The 18286-nt window shown below is 40.5% G+C and overlaps 1 protein-coding gene across 1 annotated transcript in view; it reads left to right on the top strand.

The window, feature by feature from the left end:
• GAS2L3 (growth arrest specific 2 like 3) overlaps positions 1-3480 on the top strand; it is a 17300-nt gene extending 13820 nt beyond the window's left edge. Inside the window, 2 exon segments of the mRNA XM_008636537.2 lie at position 1; positions 3-3480. The exon segment at position 1 is cut by the window's left edge and continues 1124 nt beyond it. Coding sequence (XP_008634759.1) covers position 1; positions 3-275 — 274 coding nt within the window. The 3' untranslated portion in view covers positions 276-3480.
• The last annotated feature ends 14806 nt before the right edge of the window (positions 3481-18286 follow it).

Below are 18286 nucleotides of genomic sequence, written 5' to 3'. Positions count from 1 at the left end.
ACCCTGCGGAACGCACGCCTTTATCTGTTGTCCGGCTTCCTCAAACTGCAGCCACAGCAGCAGTGGCCAAAAAGCCAGCACAGCCTTCCACAAAAGGTCAGCATTCAACCAAAAACTTGCAAACGAGCAAAAGCTCAGCCCCAGCCAAGAAGCCACTCCCAAAGGAGCAGGTGTACAACAAAGGAACAGCTGGTGTGTCAAAAGTTCCTCTTCTGAAGAGCAGGCAAGATGATCACTATTTTGTTATGACAGGGAGTAAAAAGCCCAGAAAGTAAACTAATTTGTTACTTTCTGTGGAAGTCTCTGTTTTGTTCAAAGGGGCCTCTTCTGCTTCACTGAGGGCAAGGAAAAAAAGTTAAATAACACTACATTTAATAAGAAATTTTGGTATAACCTGCCTTTTGCTGCCTAACTTACTCTAAGAGCTGTGTTTATTTTGCGGTTTAGAAACTTCTGTTTGGACATGTTTAGAAGTGAGCTTGCTCGCTCTGTAGCGCTGTGGAGTAGCAAATATCCTTGACCTGCTGTAGAAAAGAGTGGGAGAGGAAAGGGGAGTTAAGGCTGCTGCTTTTGCTGCTGCTCATTTTCAAGGGAGTGGAGCCTGCCCGAGAAACATCTATCCAGGGCAGAGCCTTGGTGACTCTGGTGGTTCTGACACATCTACACTGAGGTGTGTGGCAAGCAACAGAGCCGTGCACAAGCTGTAAAATTTCTAATACCTCAAACAAAACTGTGGGTTTTAGTTCACTGGTATCCCAGAACCCAAATCTGGGTCACATGTTTAAGAAGAGAAAGAAATTTCTAGTCCTGTTTTGATTTGACAGATGCTGTTATCAGTGTCCCGCCGCCCCCCCCCCCCCCCCATATGCCTTAAAGTGGATTCAGCTCGCTTGGAAGTGGAGCTTGGTTTGTTTTAAATTGTAATCATGGCCTTGATTTCTCACTTTTGTTGTGCCTTAGCCTCTCAAATTTAGAACAGAACTCTTCAGTGAGCAATATTGCCTTTAAAACCCAGGGCAGATAACCTTGCTTAGTCCATGTTCAAATCTGACTGTAAGTGAGCCCAAGCTTTCCTAGAAAGCTCTTGCTGCATGGAGAGATGCTCCTGAGTTCCTGGGAAAAGTTTCCCCTGGGCTGGAGCCCCATACCAGCTCCTTCTCCTGGGCTGGAGCCCCAAAACAGCTCCTGCTGCAGCAGCACTGAGCTGTAAGCACTGACCTGCTCTAGCAGAGCTTTACTGCTCTGCAGGAGTGGCCTTTGCATGTAAGACTGAATTGCTAAATGCTTTTTTCAGTGCTACAGGTTAATTTTTGTGGGCACTCTAGTCTGCAGTGGCCTTTCTTGTTTTATTTACGGAGACCTCTTTCCTGGCTCTCCTCTATCGCTCTCTGGAGTGAGAAGTAGTTTCCCCAAAGAGGAATGTAGGACTGCGTTTGCCTTTAAGCATCTTAAAGTGCGAGAAAGCTATGCACTGTTTGCACTCAGCTCCTGAAATCTTTCAGTGGCTTGAACATCTGTGGTGCTCACCACCTTTACCCTTAAGAGAAGTGAGCTTCATGGTAGATTGAAAACTACTGTCTTTGGGACTAATGCTGTTTGAGTTGTTTTTGGGTTTAATGAACAGCTGTCCCTACAGACATTGAGGAGCTCTGAAGGTCTGTGAAGAGACACTGATGATTTCCACAGACCATCACTTCTGCCCTCCCTTCCCAGTCTATATATGGGGAGGAGTGGGTGTGTCTGCCATAGAGGCTCCTGGATGGTGGGACAGGGAAGTCTTTTTAAAGGGAGAAGAATTCCATGGAATATGTAATTTCTGTTGTTATGGGGTTTTATTTTTGATTTTTTTTTTCCCCCGGAATAGAGTAAGCAAGTATCGTAAACTGCGTTCTCATGCGCTGTGGCAGAGTCATAGAGCTGCCTTTCTGAGCACCTTGTTAGCTTATTTTATTTAATTTATGATTCTATTTATGCATATCTACTGTACAATACTGCTCACAACCTGCTGGGAGTAAGCAGTAGATGCCAGTATCCAAATTGTAGGAGGAAAACATCAGTTTTGATAACGTGGACACAGGTCCCACAAGATCACATACAAAGTTGTATGTTTGGGGAAGGCCTTGGGCTTGCTTGTTTTTTAAGTACACTGGTCAAAGCCTCTGCTACAATGTTAGGCAGAGTATTGACTATAGTGGATTGCTGTCAGGTTTGATAAATCTGGCACAGGGTTTCATATGCTGAAAGCATTTTACAGTAGATGACTTGCTTTTGACTTTTGGGCTTCCAAATGGTGAGTTACATGGGATATATCTCATGCAGATTAATAGCTGATTCTTGGGGTCTCTTTCTGTAATGGTCTGGAAGAGATGGAGTTACCTTTCTTCATAGCATTGCATATGGGGCTGTGTCTTAGATTTAAAATCTAAAATAACCCACTCATGTTTTGGCTGTTGCTGAACAGCCCTTGCCAGGGTCAAGTCTTTCTTTTTCCTGCTCTGCCCCCACAGTGAGTAGGCAAGTGATTGGGAGTGACATGGCTGGGAACTGAGCAACCTGAATGGGCCAAAGGGCTATTCCATATCATAGAGCATCACCTGAACAATAAAAAGAAGGAAGAGGTAGAGAAAGAAGGGGGTGCAGGTTGTGTGGCTTCTGAGGTGGCTGTTTGCCAGCTGGCTGGGCATCAGTCTGTCTGTGGGTGGTAGTGAGGGATTGCCTTTGCATCACTTGGTGGTTTACTTTTCATCTTTCCTCCATTCATTAAACTCTTTATCTCAGCCACCGAGTTTTGCTTTTGCTGCTCCTCTCTCCTTATCTTGCCGGGGATGGAGGAGAGATAAGGAGAGTGAACAGCTGCACAGGCACTTGGCTGCTGGGTGGGGTCAACCCACAGCACCTTTTAAACCCTTTACAAGGTTTTTAGCAGCAATTTAAAGACTGAGGCTCTTGGATCTCAATGTAGGGCAACTTTAACATCTACCTTTTTGAACTACAGAGAAAATTAAGCAAATGACTTCATCTTTGTGATTTATTATGTCATGTAATAGACTGAATTTTAAAGTTCAAAATGAAATAAAAATGCATAAGCTGTTGCAGTTGAAACCTTAATCAGCTAATCTAAAGATCTCACCCATTACACATGGGTAGACTTGGTTTTGTCTTATTATAAAAACAGTGTATTTATGCATGATCCAACTTCTGTGAAAATTGCAGTCACCAACTGCATAATTGCATTCTAACTGCGTCATGGAACACAAGGTGAGCCAAGAATAAGGTCTAACAAAGTACCTCCTAATGGAAATACATACTGTTTTTGCAATGTTTATGTTGTCAAATAGCAAGTCTAATCTTCAGTTTATATTACTTTTTGTGAGGGAAAGATAATTTGGAGAAAGAATCTGACTGAATTCTCCATGTGATATCGATGTTCTCTGTATGAGTACTTATTTAAAATAAACAAACACTGCACCTTTTAATGTGCACACGTGTTTTTTCTCCTGACATCTTTTTGCTCAGAAGGCTCACATTTTCTCTCTACCACCACACAAACAGTAGCTTCCATCTCAGGCGTAAATAGCTGCGTCTAACCCATTGCTTTGTTTGGAGTTTAAGACATTTTGACTCTGATCCTGGTCTCAGTGTGACTGATTGTGTAGAAGGGGCTTCCTACTCTTTCCTAGCTGACAGTGAGCCTAATTATTTCAGATATACCTCTGAAAGTTGTATTTGCAGCTCTACTTGAAATATAAAGCACTTTCATGCCAATATTTGTCATGCTTATATCTTGTCAACAAACTTAAGACCTATCTCTGTGTCTGTTGCCATTAATGACAGAAATTTAATTAGTTTTGTTGAGAAGAGAATTGGGTGTTCTCACTGGAGCCACTTAATTAACTTTTTTTTTTTCCCTTCCCTATTTTGATTTTTTTAAAACTCTTTTAATGCCTGCCTTTCTCTGCCTGTTCCCAAGTGTCTTAGTTCCTGCCAGTCTGATGCTGGTGCCCAATCACATGGATAGACTTACCCTTCCACTGCAGCTCTGTCTAGTAAGCACATTCTTGTGGCATCTGCCATCCTTGTTCCTACAGGACCAAGCTCTGCAGAGGTGTTGCAGCTTTTTTTTTTTTTAAGAGATGCTGTTACAGCTGGCCAATAAAATGCAAAGGCAGTCCAAGATTTTCTCAGGTAAGTATCCTAACCCTATTTTATATATCCTAATCATATATATAATAGATATATATGGACAGTTTTCCTTCTAAAATTTCAAACAGCCATAGCTTTGAACATCAAACTATGCAGCTCCTTCTCTTTTTCTCTACAGGGAAACTGAAATCTGTTTGTTAGATGACTGAGTGCTGTGGGGCCCTCTGGTGTCTATTAATTTTATAGAGACTACTCTGGCAATGTAATCCCCTTAGGTTCTCTAGAAATGCACAGGCAAAACTTTCCTCTTTGATTCAAATAAAACTTTTAGCTAACAAAATCCAGACTTGGCATGAAATAAATAATGCAAGAGCTGTTTAATGCTGTAAGACCCTTTCATTTCATGCAAATACATTCTTGAAAAACTCCTTTTCATTATTTTCTTTTTTTAAGAGCCAAGATTGAAGATCATTTCCTTACTAAAAGTTTGGAAAATAAAATTGTGTGAAATGTAAATAAGCTCAATTCTTATACATTTCAGATGTCTTAATAAAAAGCAAAACATTAAAATATTTTAGGGGTGAGATCTGCCCACAGTTCAGATCTGGCTAGCCAGTAATCCCCATTAACTCAGAAATGAACTTTCAAGTGTGTCACCTGGTGGGAATGCCAGCAGTGCATGGCTTTCTGCTTGGGGAGGGGTACTGATGTCTAAATCAATGCTATCATGTATTTTGTGTGAAGTATTTTGCTCCAGATGGAAGAAAAACCTTACAGCATGGGGGAAACTGGCTGTTTCTCCAAGGAATGTAGCTAGGCAGAAAGTATTGACAAGTTAGTTGTGCTAAGAGTTTTTAGAAGGTAGGATTGCAGCATAGAACTTTTGTTGTAAAATTGGCCTTTACTGCTGGGTCAGAAAGTACTGTGCAAAGCTGAGGTCCTACTAACAAAGCCAAACTTGCATGCTCCCTCAAACAAACACCCTGTTTGGATATTCACTCAGGAAAAGTGGAATACTTTAGTGTTTGTCAAAATACTCAGACATGGCACCTCATAAGAATTATATTAAAGTCAGTTACATGCATCTTTCAGTGAAAGCATATCCTTTACCTCCTGCATTTTAAGAGAAAAGTAATTGTTGAAATTCAGGTTCAGAATCCTCTAATTTGCTGATCTTTCATATAAGCTTTGTTATTATTATTTACTTTTCTGAACTGCTGCTGTTAACAAAAAGTGCCTTGGACCTATATTCCCAGAAGAACAGAAATAATTACTGTGATGTGTCATCCAGATGAACAATATGCTGCTTCACAGCTTTTCTTTTTCCTTTTTTTGCTGAGTGCACTACTCTATAGACACCTGTGAAACAAAACTATAATAAATTACTTTTATTGTGTACACATTGCAGCACTGACCCTTGAAGTACCATGACATTATTTATTGCTGCAACCAAATGAAAGAGCAGCAGAATGAGTTTATTTAAAAATCAAACTAAATATACATGTCTGGGTCTAAAGCCCTGGAATTAAGCTCCTGTATAACACATTAGATTTGGGAGACTTTTGTGACTACACAGTTGTATAGTTGGCATTTCAAAACACCCTTAGCTGTAGCAGGATATTTTGCTAGGTTAAAATATTTACAAATATATGCACGAAGAAGCATTTTTGGTGATTACATGACAATGGCCTTAGGAATGTCTGCTAGATTATGGATGGGTTTCGTTGTTTAAAGAAAAATATTGGGAAGTTTCTTTGTGATTTCCTGCTTAAAACCCAATGAGTTTCCCCAAGACTTGGGTCCCTAAGTCCCATTCCATTCACACTGGTGTGTAAAAGTAACATATTAGGACTGTAAAGTCAAACCTTCACAGTTTAGAGAAACCTGTAATTCAGATGGGTAAGTGCAACTGTTTCACTAGCATAAATGAAGTACTTGGAGTACTGTGTTCAGCTCTGGGGCCTCAGCATAAGAAAGACATGGACCTGTTGGAACAAGTCCTAAGAGGGCCATGAAGATGATTAGAGGGATGGAGCACCTCATCTATGAAGACAGCCTGAGAGAGCTGGGGTTGTTCAGACTGGAGAAGAGAAGGCCCTGGGGAGACCTTATTGCAGCCTTTCAGTACCCAAAGAGGGCCCTCAGGAAAGCTGAAGAGAGGCTTTTTATGGGGGCATGTAGTGGGTGATAGGACAGGGGGCAATGGCTTTAAACTGAAAGAAGGAAGGTTTAGACTGGATATTAGGAAGGAATTCTTCACTGAGAGTGGTGAGGCACTGGCACAGGTTGCTCAGAGACGTGGATGCCTCATCTGAGAAGTGTACAAAGCCAGGCTGGATGGAGCTTTGAGCTACCTGTTCTAATGGAAGGTATCCCTGCCTGTGACAGGGGCACAGGAACTATGGAACTAGATGATCTATAAGGTCCCTTCTAACCCAAACCATTCTATGATTCTATAGTTTTGACACACACATCCATTATAAATTATGATTTCACCAGAATGCTGTTTCACTCAGCCTGTAGAAGAGACAGCTCTGACTGCATAAGCAGTTGTTCAGTACTGGGGATTCTCCCTGTACATCAGTGTGTGGCCCCTTGCCTTATTTTCTAGCCTGTGCTGAAGGCAGTGAGTCATTTTCATATTGGTATTTGCAGGTTCTCATCACCAGCACCTGAGTGTTTCTTGAGGCTTATCTCCTTAAAATGGAGGAAAGTCAGGGCTGAAAGTCCCAGTGATTCATTCAGTTGAGTCAATTAACTTGAGATGACTTGCAATTCAAAGTAGTTAGTGTGATACTGGACTGAATAACTTTGAAATTTCAGGTGACTTTGCTTTATAGCTTGGGAATGTTTAGCAGCATTGCAAATTTGACTAATGGGTTTAAGTCAGACACTCCTTTAATGAAAAAGTAAAGTAGCCCTTTGTGAAATGGTGGGCTAAATCTCATTTGTCTAATATGCGGGGAGGTAGAAAGAAAAAAAGGACATATAAATCTTGTTCTTAGAGACAGAAATTATTTGCCTGAAGTAAATCATGCAGCTTTCCTGTATTCCTTCAATGTGTTCCCCATCTATCTCTCCCAAGGATGCAGAACCAATCCTCAGGAATTTGCAGCTCATCTCATCTTAAATGCATGTAAGGGATCTGAGTTCAGGAGCTACAAGCAATTCTGACCAATTTAGTTCTGTTATTTCCTAAACTTATAATATCTGCCTCCAAAATTATTTGACTATTTTGTATGTTGCTCTGTAGAATGAAACCTGAAGTATCTCTGTTCCACAAGTTCTGGATCACACTGTAAGTATTGTTGGACTAGATGATTGGCGTAAGTCCATTCCAATTTAGCTATTCTATTCCGTGTCACTGCCACAAGTGTTTCTGTTCAAATCAAGCAAAAATAAGTGCTTGTACTAGTGAAAGATACAACTAGATTCAGACAGTGCTTGAGTTATTCAGCTGGGTTTGGGCTATAAACTAACAGTATAGTGCTAAAGGTGAAGGAAAGAAAACAAGAAAAGAGTAGCTGCTTACAACATACAGCTGATGCTTGGCTATTTACCATTTTTTATTATTTATCTTCTTAGCCAGTCACTACCAACTTGTCAACAAACTTCTTGTGAACATCCTAATGGAAACGGGTACTCGGAGAACTGCAGTTCATGAGAGAGTATTGCTCTTGCTGTGACTGCACAAAAAGGCATTGTGTGATTGGTTGTCCAAGAATTGGGTTAAGCCAGTTTTATAAACCTTAAAAAAAAGCATATAAGCTTATTTTAGGTCTTTTATTGCTTCCCCCTCCCCCAATAAGGCAATTCTATCAAGCAGCCATGGTGTCATACCTATGGTTTCAAAAAGCTTTGTTGAAGTTTCTGCAACAGCATTGTTCAGGCCTTGCCTTCTCCCTCTTCACCGCCAGATCTCCAGTCACAACCTACAACCACCTCAACCACACAATTTTCTCTGCTCCCTGGGACAGGCAGCATTGTCACACTTGGGAGATTAAAAAGCTGTATCTATCTCTCAAAACCCAAAAATAATAAACTAAGAAATTTTGACCAAGAACAACCTGGTGACTAGGTGACTGCCACTGGGTTGGATGAGAAGGATGTTCCCTTTGGGGTGCTGGATGCTTCAGTGAGATCTCTCTAAAGCAAAGTTTGCAGATGAGCTAACTCTTGTTCTCAGCTCAGCTTTTTACTTTTCTGTGAATGCTCTTCTTGGGAAATTCTCATCACCAGATGTTCTTGTAGATAATGAATTACGGTAGTGTTTGGCTTAGTGTGCCTTTCACTTGACACAAAGATAAACACAAAGGAGTTTTTAAAACCAAATTAGAAATGTGGGTTTTGGAAAATATTGCAGCGTCTGTAAAAACATTGAAGTGGTATTGTGACAATAAAGTGTTTGGTTTTAGCTGAGCAAGCACTGCTCTCTGTAAAATCTGGTTTTGCATAGACAGGCTAATAAAAATTCAAGGGCATGTGCTGAGTCTTGACAGATTTCTGCAGTTCATGAAGTACAAGACGGACATGAGATGTAATGATGTCTCTCAATGCAAGGTGAGTCAGTCCAGTGTTTTAAGAGGAGATGGATATGTAGTGGTCTTTGGAAACAAGGCTCTGTCTGCATGCTTTATTCAGGCCAATGAGATCCTAAAGCTAAGCTCAAGCTCAAGAAGTTGCAAAAATGTACCTTAATGAGCAACCTCATAAAATGCAGTGAAAACCTATGCTTGCCATTCAATTCAACAGGTGAATTCAGTAATAACAAATGAGACTTTGTGAACAGTTATTTTTGTACCTGTTCTTTTGCTCACAATCCTATAACAAGAACTAGCAAACAATCCTTTGATATTTTTTTTAACAATGAAAACTGCTTATGACTCAGTTACTAAGGGCTAAAAAACGAATTAATAGGACAGAAATATGTGTTCTGAGATAAAGTAAAAACATTGTGTGTGGCTATGTGTTGAAGTCAGGAGTGGGAAGAAAAGCAAAATCGTCATTCAAATTTCTATGAATTTTTCGGTAAGACCACATTATCCAGCGACAATGAAAACAAAGCTGCTCCATTTACTACCTATCAAATTGTTCATTTTATTCTGACAAACCTGCTTGTCACCTGATGAAGCCCACTGCATTCAGAGGATGCTCCTCTTGCGCAGGGGCAAGGTTACCCTACATTCCAGTGTCACCATCTGCAAAGGTGGGGCAGACATACCTGAGCCTTCTGGGCCTTTGGAGGCAACAGAGAGTCTGGAGCTTGTGGAGGTCTGTGTGGAGTCTGTGCAAGACAGGAAATTGGTAAAAGCTGCAGAGCAGAGGAGAGGACTTGTTCTATTTGGCGCAGTGGGAAGGCTTTATTCAGTCTGCTTTGCTTGCAGAGCATGGGTCTGTCTTTAAAAGCTTAACTTGTACTTTAGTCTCTTGTATCTTGTATGAGGAAACCTTATGGTGGAATTCAAAGCCTCTCTGCGTCTCTCAGTGTGCACACTTTCAGGCAAAGGTGAGACCTACAGTGCCAAGGCTCTTGGGACAGGACCCGTTTGGGGAATGGTGATGTTAGGTTATATATTTCAGGCAGCTGGCACTCTGCATCTAAGTCTTCACTCCTGTTGACTGAATGTTTGAGTTAGGAAGAGACATTCATAACTTGCATCTAATACACAGTGAGGTTTTCCAAATAGGTTGTGATTGATGTTCTCAATTATTTTTTGTCAAGGTCTGTAGCAAACCCTGTGTTATCCATTTGTCAGCACTTGCAACAAAGCTGTTTTCTGAACACAGTTCTCCTTATTAGATATGAAAACTTAGTTAAATAGAGAGGACCGAGTGAACTCCATGCTGTTGTGAAGTCTGATCTTTTATTTTCCACTTCCATAGTAAAAACTAAAGCTTTTAGGATTTACTTAACTTTTATTCAGCTAGCTTATCACAGTTATTGATGGGAAGAGAAGCTGTTAAGCTTAAAGAGTTCTTCCTGAATAGGCTGTAGAATGCAGCGAGCCAGTCTCTGCTTGAACTACTTGTCTTTTCATTAAAATGCCAATTTATTTTACCAGTATATGTTTTTAAAAAAATTAATAGAAATTACTTAAAATTTTATAGTGCATTACTGGGAAAGAGGACAGCTAATAACTCCTCATCTTGGGTAATCTAGGTTCCACACTCTGAATATTTTCTGCTAGAGTCTGATCTTCAGTGCCTTTCTTCAAGCTTTTTCAGGGAAGATGTTTATAATGATTGTTCTCCTGGGCTTTTTCTGAAGTGGGGATTTTTAATGATGTTGCAGTCCCTAGTGTAAATATAAATAATAGTTGTAAATTAAGTCTGTTTCCCATGCAGTATGCTCCAACTCTCCCCAGCCCCTCTGCTATGATATGTCTATGGCAGTGATTTGCAGTGCTCCTACCTCATCTTGTGTAGCTAAACAGACCATCCAAAAAAAATCCGTCCTGTCAACCACACCACTGATGAAGTGGACATCCATAACAGTGTATTTTATTGCACTAACATGAAAAGGCTCAGCAAGGGCTCTCAATCAAGTTGAAGTTATCTGACAGATAAGCAGTCTGAGGTGATCAGCTGAAGATCAGGGCTTTTGTTAGTGACATAGATCCTTCTGTGTGTAAGCAGAGCAAAAGCTTTTCTTGTTTTCTCTTAGATATTTCTAGAGCTGCTATTTACACTCTCTTCTTCCCCAGGAAGCAGTCTCAAAATCCTTAGGTAAGAAGACAAGGAAACCTTTTGCAATTTTTAGCTCCTTGTGTGTTCTGACACTGCCAGGTGTTCTACCCACTGCTCTGCAGTGAGACAGGTGGAAACAACACCTTGTCCTTAATAACTCATTATTTTTGCCTTGAACTGTAGAGAGCCAGTGTGATCTCCATCATCTGCCTATGATTTGCAATCTTTCCTGATCTTGAGGTATCCCCTGTGCAGAGGAAGACAAGCTGTGAGAGTGGAGCCTGGTACAGCTCTTTCCCACAGAACTAGACAGTGCACCTGTGGAATTGCCTCTCCAGAATAAACTCTTAAGTGCTTATTGAATCCAGAAAAAAAATGGAATGAGACTGGATGACAAAATTGATCCAGCAGGTCACGGTTTACACTTCCGATCTTCAGGAAACTAACTTAGCCAGCTAAATTAGGTAGCTAGTTTCCTTGTGCTGTATCTTTACTTAATGGTAAGTAAGAGTAAAGCTCTTATCAATAATTATTCACAGACTGGAGTTTTGATCTTACTACAGACTACTCCAGTTGATCCTTCTCTCTTCATTTATGGGTGAAACTTATGGAGGCTTGCCTCCTACAGCAGCTAAGTGAAGCTAAGCAGTGAGAATGTGCCCTTCTGCTGTACGACACAGTCTGCTGTGCATCTTTTCTGTGGCTGAGTGCAAAACTCTGTCCTTTGATGTGTATCTGTAGTCTTGACATGAACCAAAGGAAATTACTCACATGTCAGTAGATGCAACGTGAGTAGACATTGCACATAATACTTTCATGTATACATGCATTTATTTTCTACCAAACGTTCATATAAATATCAATTCTTGTCTAATCCAGATGTGAATTAATAACAGCCATGGGAGATCTGGCTCATCCTTGGCAGCATATCTCCTGCATGGAGAGGCAGCTAAAGGATAATTACCTTTCTAAAGGGAAAAAGATAGAGTGATTACTAAGATGTAAAATAATTTAGTCATGTCAAATCCCTGTTAATATAACATGCTCTTTGTATCTGGTTATGTGGTAGCCAGTCTACCAGCTAACACCAGTATTTGAAAGCTGGACAAGGAGATGTTAGGCTGAAAAAGTTTTAATTGGGGCACATATAGATAATAAAAAGCTAAAAGCTGTTTTTCTGCTTAACCTAAACTTTGAAAAAATTCCACATATGCACTTTCAGTTTTATGCTGTGTGCGAATGTCAAATATGCTTAGCTGGAACAGAATTTCTTGAAAGTAATTATTGTCGTCCTGTTTGGCTAAATATACCTATAAACATACCAGAAGTATGCAAGATTAAAAAATGCTAATATAGACTTCATAGTTTGGGGGGGAGGGAGGGGTTGTTTAAGAACTGGTATCCTTAATCTGTTACTGTGACTATTTTAGCCATGTTAGCTATATATCATCTATCCCCAATATGTATCTTTCCAGTGGAAAGAAATTAATAATGTGGTTTATTCAGAACAAATTATTTCAAAAAAGGAACCAAAATTTGGGAATGAGATGTCTCAGTCCTTTAACTGCTTGGAAGGGTCAGAGAATTTAGAGAACCTTTTTCAGAGCAGGTAGCCCTAGGCAGTGTTTCAGGTCAGATAAGCAAGCAGAGCAGGCAGCAAGGCAAGCTCTGATTGGTCCTGTCACTCTTCCTGCACTGCAGAGCTTTTAATCAGACTCCTGGGATAAAAAGAGCACTTACTAGAGCAAGAGGAGTTTTACCCCAGGAGAAAAGGGTGTCCTTCTTTGCTTCCCAAGCATATTGAGACATTTCAGGTTACTGTTACAGGGGTTAAATGGGATGGTCTGGGAACAGGCTTAAGGAGTTTCCAGCAAGCTGCACGCTGGCCAGCTGGCCACCCACAGCTTAAGCTTTTGGAGGAAAGTGTCAGGGTGTGTGACTTGGGTGGCCACAGTCTGCCTCCCATAGCATCGATGAAGGACAGGAGCTGGCTGGGTCCTGACCTGCAGTAAAGCTCAGGGCGAGATAATCTGTTGAGTTTTCTGCCTCCTGCTTTGCTGGGGTGGGAGAGGATCTCAGGTGGAAATGCAGCAGTGAAACTTGCCACTCAAGTCTTGTGGATTTGGATTTGTTTTGTTATAGTGTGTGTATTTCTCCCCATATAAACACCTCCTTTTAATGTACCATGTTTTGTGCAGATGTAGTTGGCCCACCCTGCAGCAGCCTCATTTCTCTATGCCAGGGGGCTGTGTCTGGTTTTACCACCACAGCTCAGGGAGGGTTTAGCAGCAAGAAGGAGTTAAATGCACAAATACGTGTGTTTTTGCAAATCCTCCCAAGTGTGGTGGTGCTTTTTTCTGTTCCCACCTCCCTGAGTTTTTTTCCCTATGGAGTACCCTGACTAGAGCAACAGCCATGTGAAAGGACAGCAGCTCCTGCTCCACCTCAGCTGCAGGAGGGGAAAGGTGTGCCTGATTGCAAAGATCAGGATTAACTGGAGAAGTGGGAGAAGACAGGGGAGGAGGGAGGGGAAAAGGAAAGGAAAAACCCCAACCCTTTGAATGGCAGGGCTGCACTTCTAACATGTGGCCAGCATGTGCCATACAGGTTTCAGGAGGCAGCAGGAGCACAGGTGAGAGGCTTTGGCTGGGCAGCAGCAGAAAGAAGCATTGTAGCGGGATGGGGGATTCCAGGACACCAGGAAACAGGAGAGGTCTGGAGGTGCACAGGCCACGACAGACAGCCTGCTGTCACTCTGCAGCAAACTCAGCCTGGAGCCCAGGTAGGGCAAATGCATGGACCCTGCAAGGTATGTTATTTTTCTCATCTTAGTTTTGACTTGTAAAGCAGAAGCAGGAATTTACTGAGCTATGTGCTTGCTGTATAGCATTACTGCATTTATGGGGTAAGAGGAACATTAGGGGATTTTTTTTGAGTATTACTGCTTCAGGAGGAGATACAAAAGTTGAGGTTTTCAGGGAGAATTTTTGAGCATGGTGTTGTCTGTGAGAGAACAGTGCTGGGGACAATCCTGCAGAGAGAAAACTCAGATGCAAATCAATCGCTTCAGAGAAAACTGCAGAGAGAAAGGGAAATGTCTAACAATGAAACAAGTGCATAAAAAGTGGATGCTTGACAGGAAGACCTGGGGGACCAGGGTAGCCAGGTTTTTATCCGTTTTCAAGCTTTAAGGTTTACTCTTCAGGGCATTGCATCTGCAGTGCTCTGAGGGACTATCAAGCCCCTTTCAGTCCTCTTCAGTTGGAAAAATGATTCCAAGACATACAATTGAATTTAATTTCTATATTGCTAATAGAGGGTGCATGTGCTTCTTTTTCTGCAAAGCATAGTTATATCTAAACACCTGGGAATGGCATTAAGCTTGTGGCTGGAACACTGTGGATTCATAGTTGTCCTCTTGTTTCCAGCCACAAATTCTATTAGGCTGCTAAATAGCCTCCTTCAGCACATATCAGGCAACCCTTTCCCTGCCTTGATGTTGTGAAGTCCTGTTGAGAGCTCTATACTGCTTTCCTTTGCTTTTATAATATTGACATTTTTGGCACAACTTAAAAAGTATGTAACCACTGCAAAAGTCTCTTTTTTGGATTCTTCTGTTTCAGCTGCTGTTTTGCTGTCAGGCTGTTTCTGCCTGAAAAAGCAGACAGAAACAGCCTGTGCATGGATCATGCAGTTAAACACATCTGTCTGTACTGCTGCAGGGCGACAGAAACAGCCTGTGCATGGATCATGCAGTTACACATCTGTCTGTACTGCTGCAGGGTTAGCCAGCATTCCTTGCATTTTGCAATGATACCTGGTGTTGCACTTACTTTGAAAAACACGTCTTTTGAAGTCTGATAACTTTTTCAAGTGGTGGGGTTTTTTTAGTTGTTTGTTTGTTTGTTTGTTTTGAGTGAAAATTTTTCAGGGAGCTTTTTCCTCCCTTCCGAAAAAACTCCAACTGAAACTAAAATTTTCTGCAAACAAAACAGTTATGGCTTTGCAATTCAAGAATTTAAAACTACTGCATACACTTTCATGGGTATGTGTGTATATGTATATATTTTCATATCTAGATACACTTATATATATCATTGATATATACACATTTCTATATGTGTTGCTTTAATTAGACATTTGTTTTAATGTGGCTACAAGAAGTGGTTATGGTGAAAGCTGTTGCTGACCGATGTGACTAATGAGATTAAACATAGTCAAAAACTTGGATAGCTTGTCTTCACTCAAGAGTGCTGAGTAGTTCTATTTATGAACTTTTTATAGTCCAGCTTAGTTTTTCAGTATCAGGTCCTGTGTGTAATATGCTTACAGCTGCAGCATATGCTCTCTTTCAGATAAAAATGAAAATTAAGCTGATGGATTTAGTATAGGCAAAATGGCCTTGCAGTGGTGAACAGATATATAAGACAACTAATAGTCTCTTTGGTGTGATGTATCTGTGTTGGTTTTTTTTGGGTTTTTTTTCTCAGAAATGATCAATTCCATGTACTTGCAAATGAGTTTATGGAATGAGTCTTTATTGGTAAAATTGAAAATCAATGTTTACAGGAAATTATACTGGACAAAGGAGTGACTGCAAGTGTATTTAAAAAATCTGAACATAAATCTTTATGGATTTTGCATTAATATATCGACAGTTAAAAACAACCATAAATTTCATATCCTGTATACACAGATATATTTTAATGCTCCCATTTTCCTGAGCCTTCATTGTAAAGCGGTCAAGCACTATGGGATAATTACAGTTTTTAGTCTGTGGGTATCTGTATTAAAATAAACACAAATTACAACTAGGAAAGCTGAATAAAACCTGTGTCCTTTTAAGTTAGCCGGGCAAAGCTCCATGTTCAGTACTATTGATGGTCTCAAATGTGTTGAATGTTTGCAAGATAAATAGAACAATACATTGGCAGCTGACTCCCTAGAAAATCCACCAATTTTATGTTTAAACAAAACCATGAGTCAAAGTTTTGTATAAAAGAAAAAAGATGAAAATAAGGAGGATGGAGGTTTTTTGTTAAATGTGATGTCTGCTACAATACTGGCTAGTATTGAACATCATTTTACTACAGTTCACTGAACTTTCTGCAGTGCCTATGAGCTCTCTCTCTGGAGTGGACACACTTGGAAGTCCTTGATGTATGGGTCTGCCTGTCTAGTGGGAAACTCAAATAGCTCTGGGGGCACACACACCTATTTAAAGAGGTTTATTTCCTAGCTGCTAGAGGCTCCTCTTCTGAGACAACTGATGAAAAATCTCTGTTCTTTTGTTCCCTTTTAAGGGATCTACCATTAGACAACTGCTGCTCTTCAGGTGCTTAGTTTGATGCTTAGTTACAGTAAGTGACAGAAATGTGGTGAGAGCAACTGAAATGACTCTTGCATTAGATACTCTCATATTGCTCTTGCAGATGTTATGAGCCAGTTCTGTGAGTCAACAGTTCCACTCAGACATGCTCTACTGTTACATACTTGGTTTTCTGCAGATGAATTCAGGAATTCATTGCATGATCATGTCTGAGGTCTAAGTTGCTGTGTTGCATTTCAGTGCTTGCTTGATGCAGCAGCACTAGTAGTCTTGTTCTGAGTGTTGCCATAATAGCCTGAGGATGCTTGTATGACTATCACAGGTTTGATTTGTCTGCATTTGAGAGTCCAGTTTTGTGGATGGGATATTTTCGATTCAGATGCTCCCAGTTTTGCAAGTATCATAAACATGAGAGTTAAAAAATAAGAAACTACTTGTAGGAGAGACATGTAGAAGTCCCCTTATTTTGCAGTTATAGGTAATCAGTACTCCAAAGGTGATGTCTTTTTTTTTCTTCTTCTATAGTTTTGGATGGGATACTGCTGGAGCAGTGGAGCTAATATTGAGTGCAGCAGAATAATTTTTATAGGGTATCTCTTCTCCACAGTCTGGTGGTACAGTGTTATAATAAGCCCTATTGTTTTGTGTCACAATGTCGTATACAGTTGAGCTTTTAGTAAGACCGAATATGAATCTTCAGAATGTGCAAAAAGAAAATGTGAAATAGAAGAGATCTCAAACCATTGAGTGGTGGATAAGAGAATTGTTGAGGACTTTCTTGTAGCATAAGAACAGAGAAGTGCATTGTGACAGTGGGAGGGCTGTGCTTCCCACTTCCTGATTTCCACTGAGGTCTGAACCTCACAGGGACCAAAACAATCACAGCAAGTTGGTGATTAAAAATAAAAAAATTCAACTCCAGCTTTCCACTCTTCCTTGAGAAACCTCCAGTTGTTGTATGAGTTGTTGTAATGTATGAGTGAGTTCCTGCAGAAATCCGGGTACAAGCAAGACCACCACAATCTGTCAATTGACATTGAAATTAGGTGACTTATTTCATGTTAAATGTACCTTGTTCAGGAAAACACATACTGAAAGTATTCTTTCAGCATTACGCCAGCATTTAACAAGATTACCGATAGTGGACCAGAATAAAATAGGGCATTCTTTTCCAGGCGACAGACAAACTTAATGATCAAAACAGGAATTAGTATTACCTTGCTATAGCTTCATTGTCCAAAATTATAAACTGTACAATACAAGGACACAGGTTTTAACTCCAGGTGTTTGTTGTCAGGTTCTGATGCTGTTGGCTCTCTTGCAATAGGACTGCTTCGCTGGAAAAATCTCTGTGTGTATGGGAACCCTGCCCTTGGTCTCACTGTCCCTGAAGATGCCTGTGTTCCCGTGTGTCAATGTTTTGCTAAACAAAATGACTTCTCATGTCCATTGTCCTGTCCAGCATCACTTTCTATCACTCCAGTGCCTTCTTACAACAGTAGCAGTCAAGAAACTTTGAGTCAAGACTCCACAGGTAAGTGATTATTTGTTTTTCACATGTCCAAGCTTAGTTTGATCAGCAGTTTTCACGGCCAATGTAAACAATTGTTTCTGCTGCCAGAGTGCTTTGATTGCTCCTAAATAAGGATCAGACCACAGAAGCATCATGAAAGAGTTTATGCTTATGCAAAATAATCACTTGGCCCACAGTCTGGGCCGCATTTGTTGCTGAGAGTTCTTGATGACGATGATAGGAAGAGGGTCATGAGCTCAGTGAAATTTTCTGGCTGTCAGTGAATCTCCTCTATGCTTCCTAACTGAACCCCTGTAAAAGGATTTTAATTGCTGCTGCCTATGTTGTGCTGCTAAGTGGAAGGAATTAGAAGGTTCTACCTAGGTGCCAGGTAAAAGAATGGTATATATGGAGAATGAGGTATTAGTAAATCCAGTACTGAAAGGCACAATGCTGGAAAAGTCTGCCTAGAGCTGGTATAAATATCTAGTGCTGACCTAGTTCTTAAAATTGTAATAATTGCTGGCAACTGTAGCTGAATATAATTTGTAGTAAAAGTGATAGTCAAATATGCATATTACTGTGTTTTGTATTACTGCTTTTATCATTTTAAG

Source organism: Corvus brachyrhynchos, unplaced genomic scaffold, assembly GCF_000691975.1.
Source record: "Corvus brachyrhynchos isolate BGI_N302 unplaced genomic scaffold, ASM69197v1 scaffold56, whole genome shotgun sequence".
Taxonomy (NCBI): Eukaryota; Metazoa; Chordata; class Aves; order Passeriformes; family Corvidae; genus Corvus; species Corvus brachyrhynchos.
This window is presented reverse-complemented; position numbering and strand designations above follow the sequence as displayed.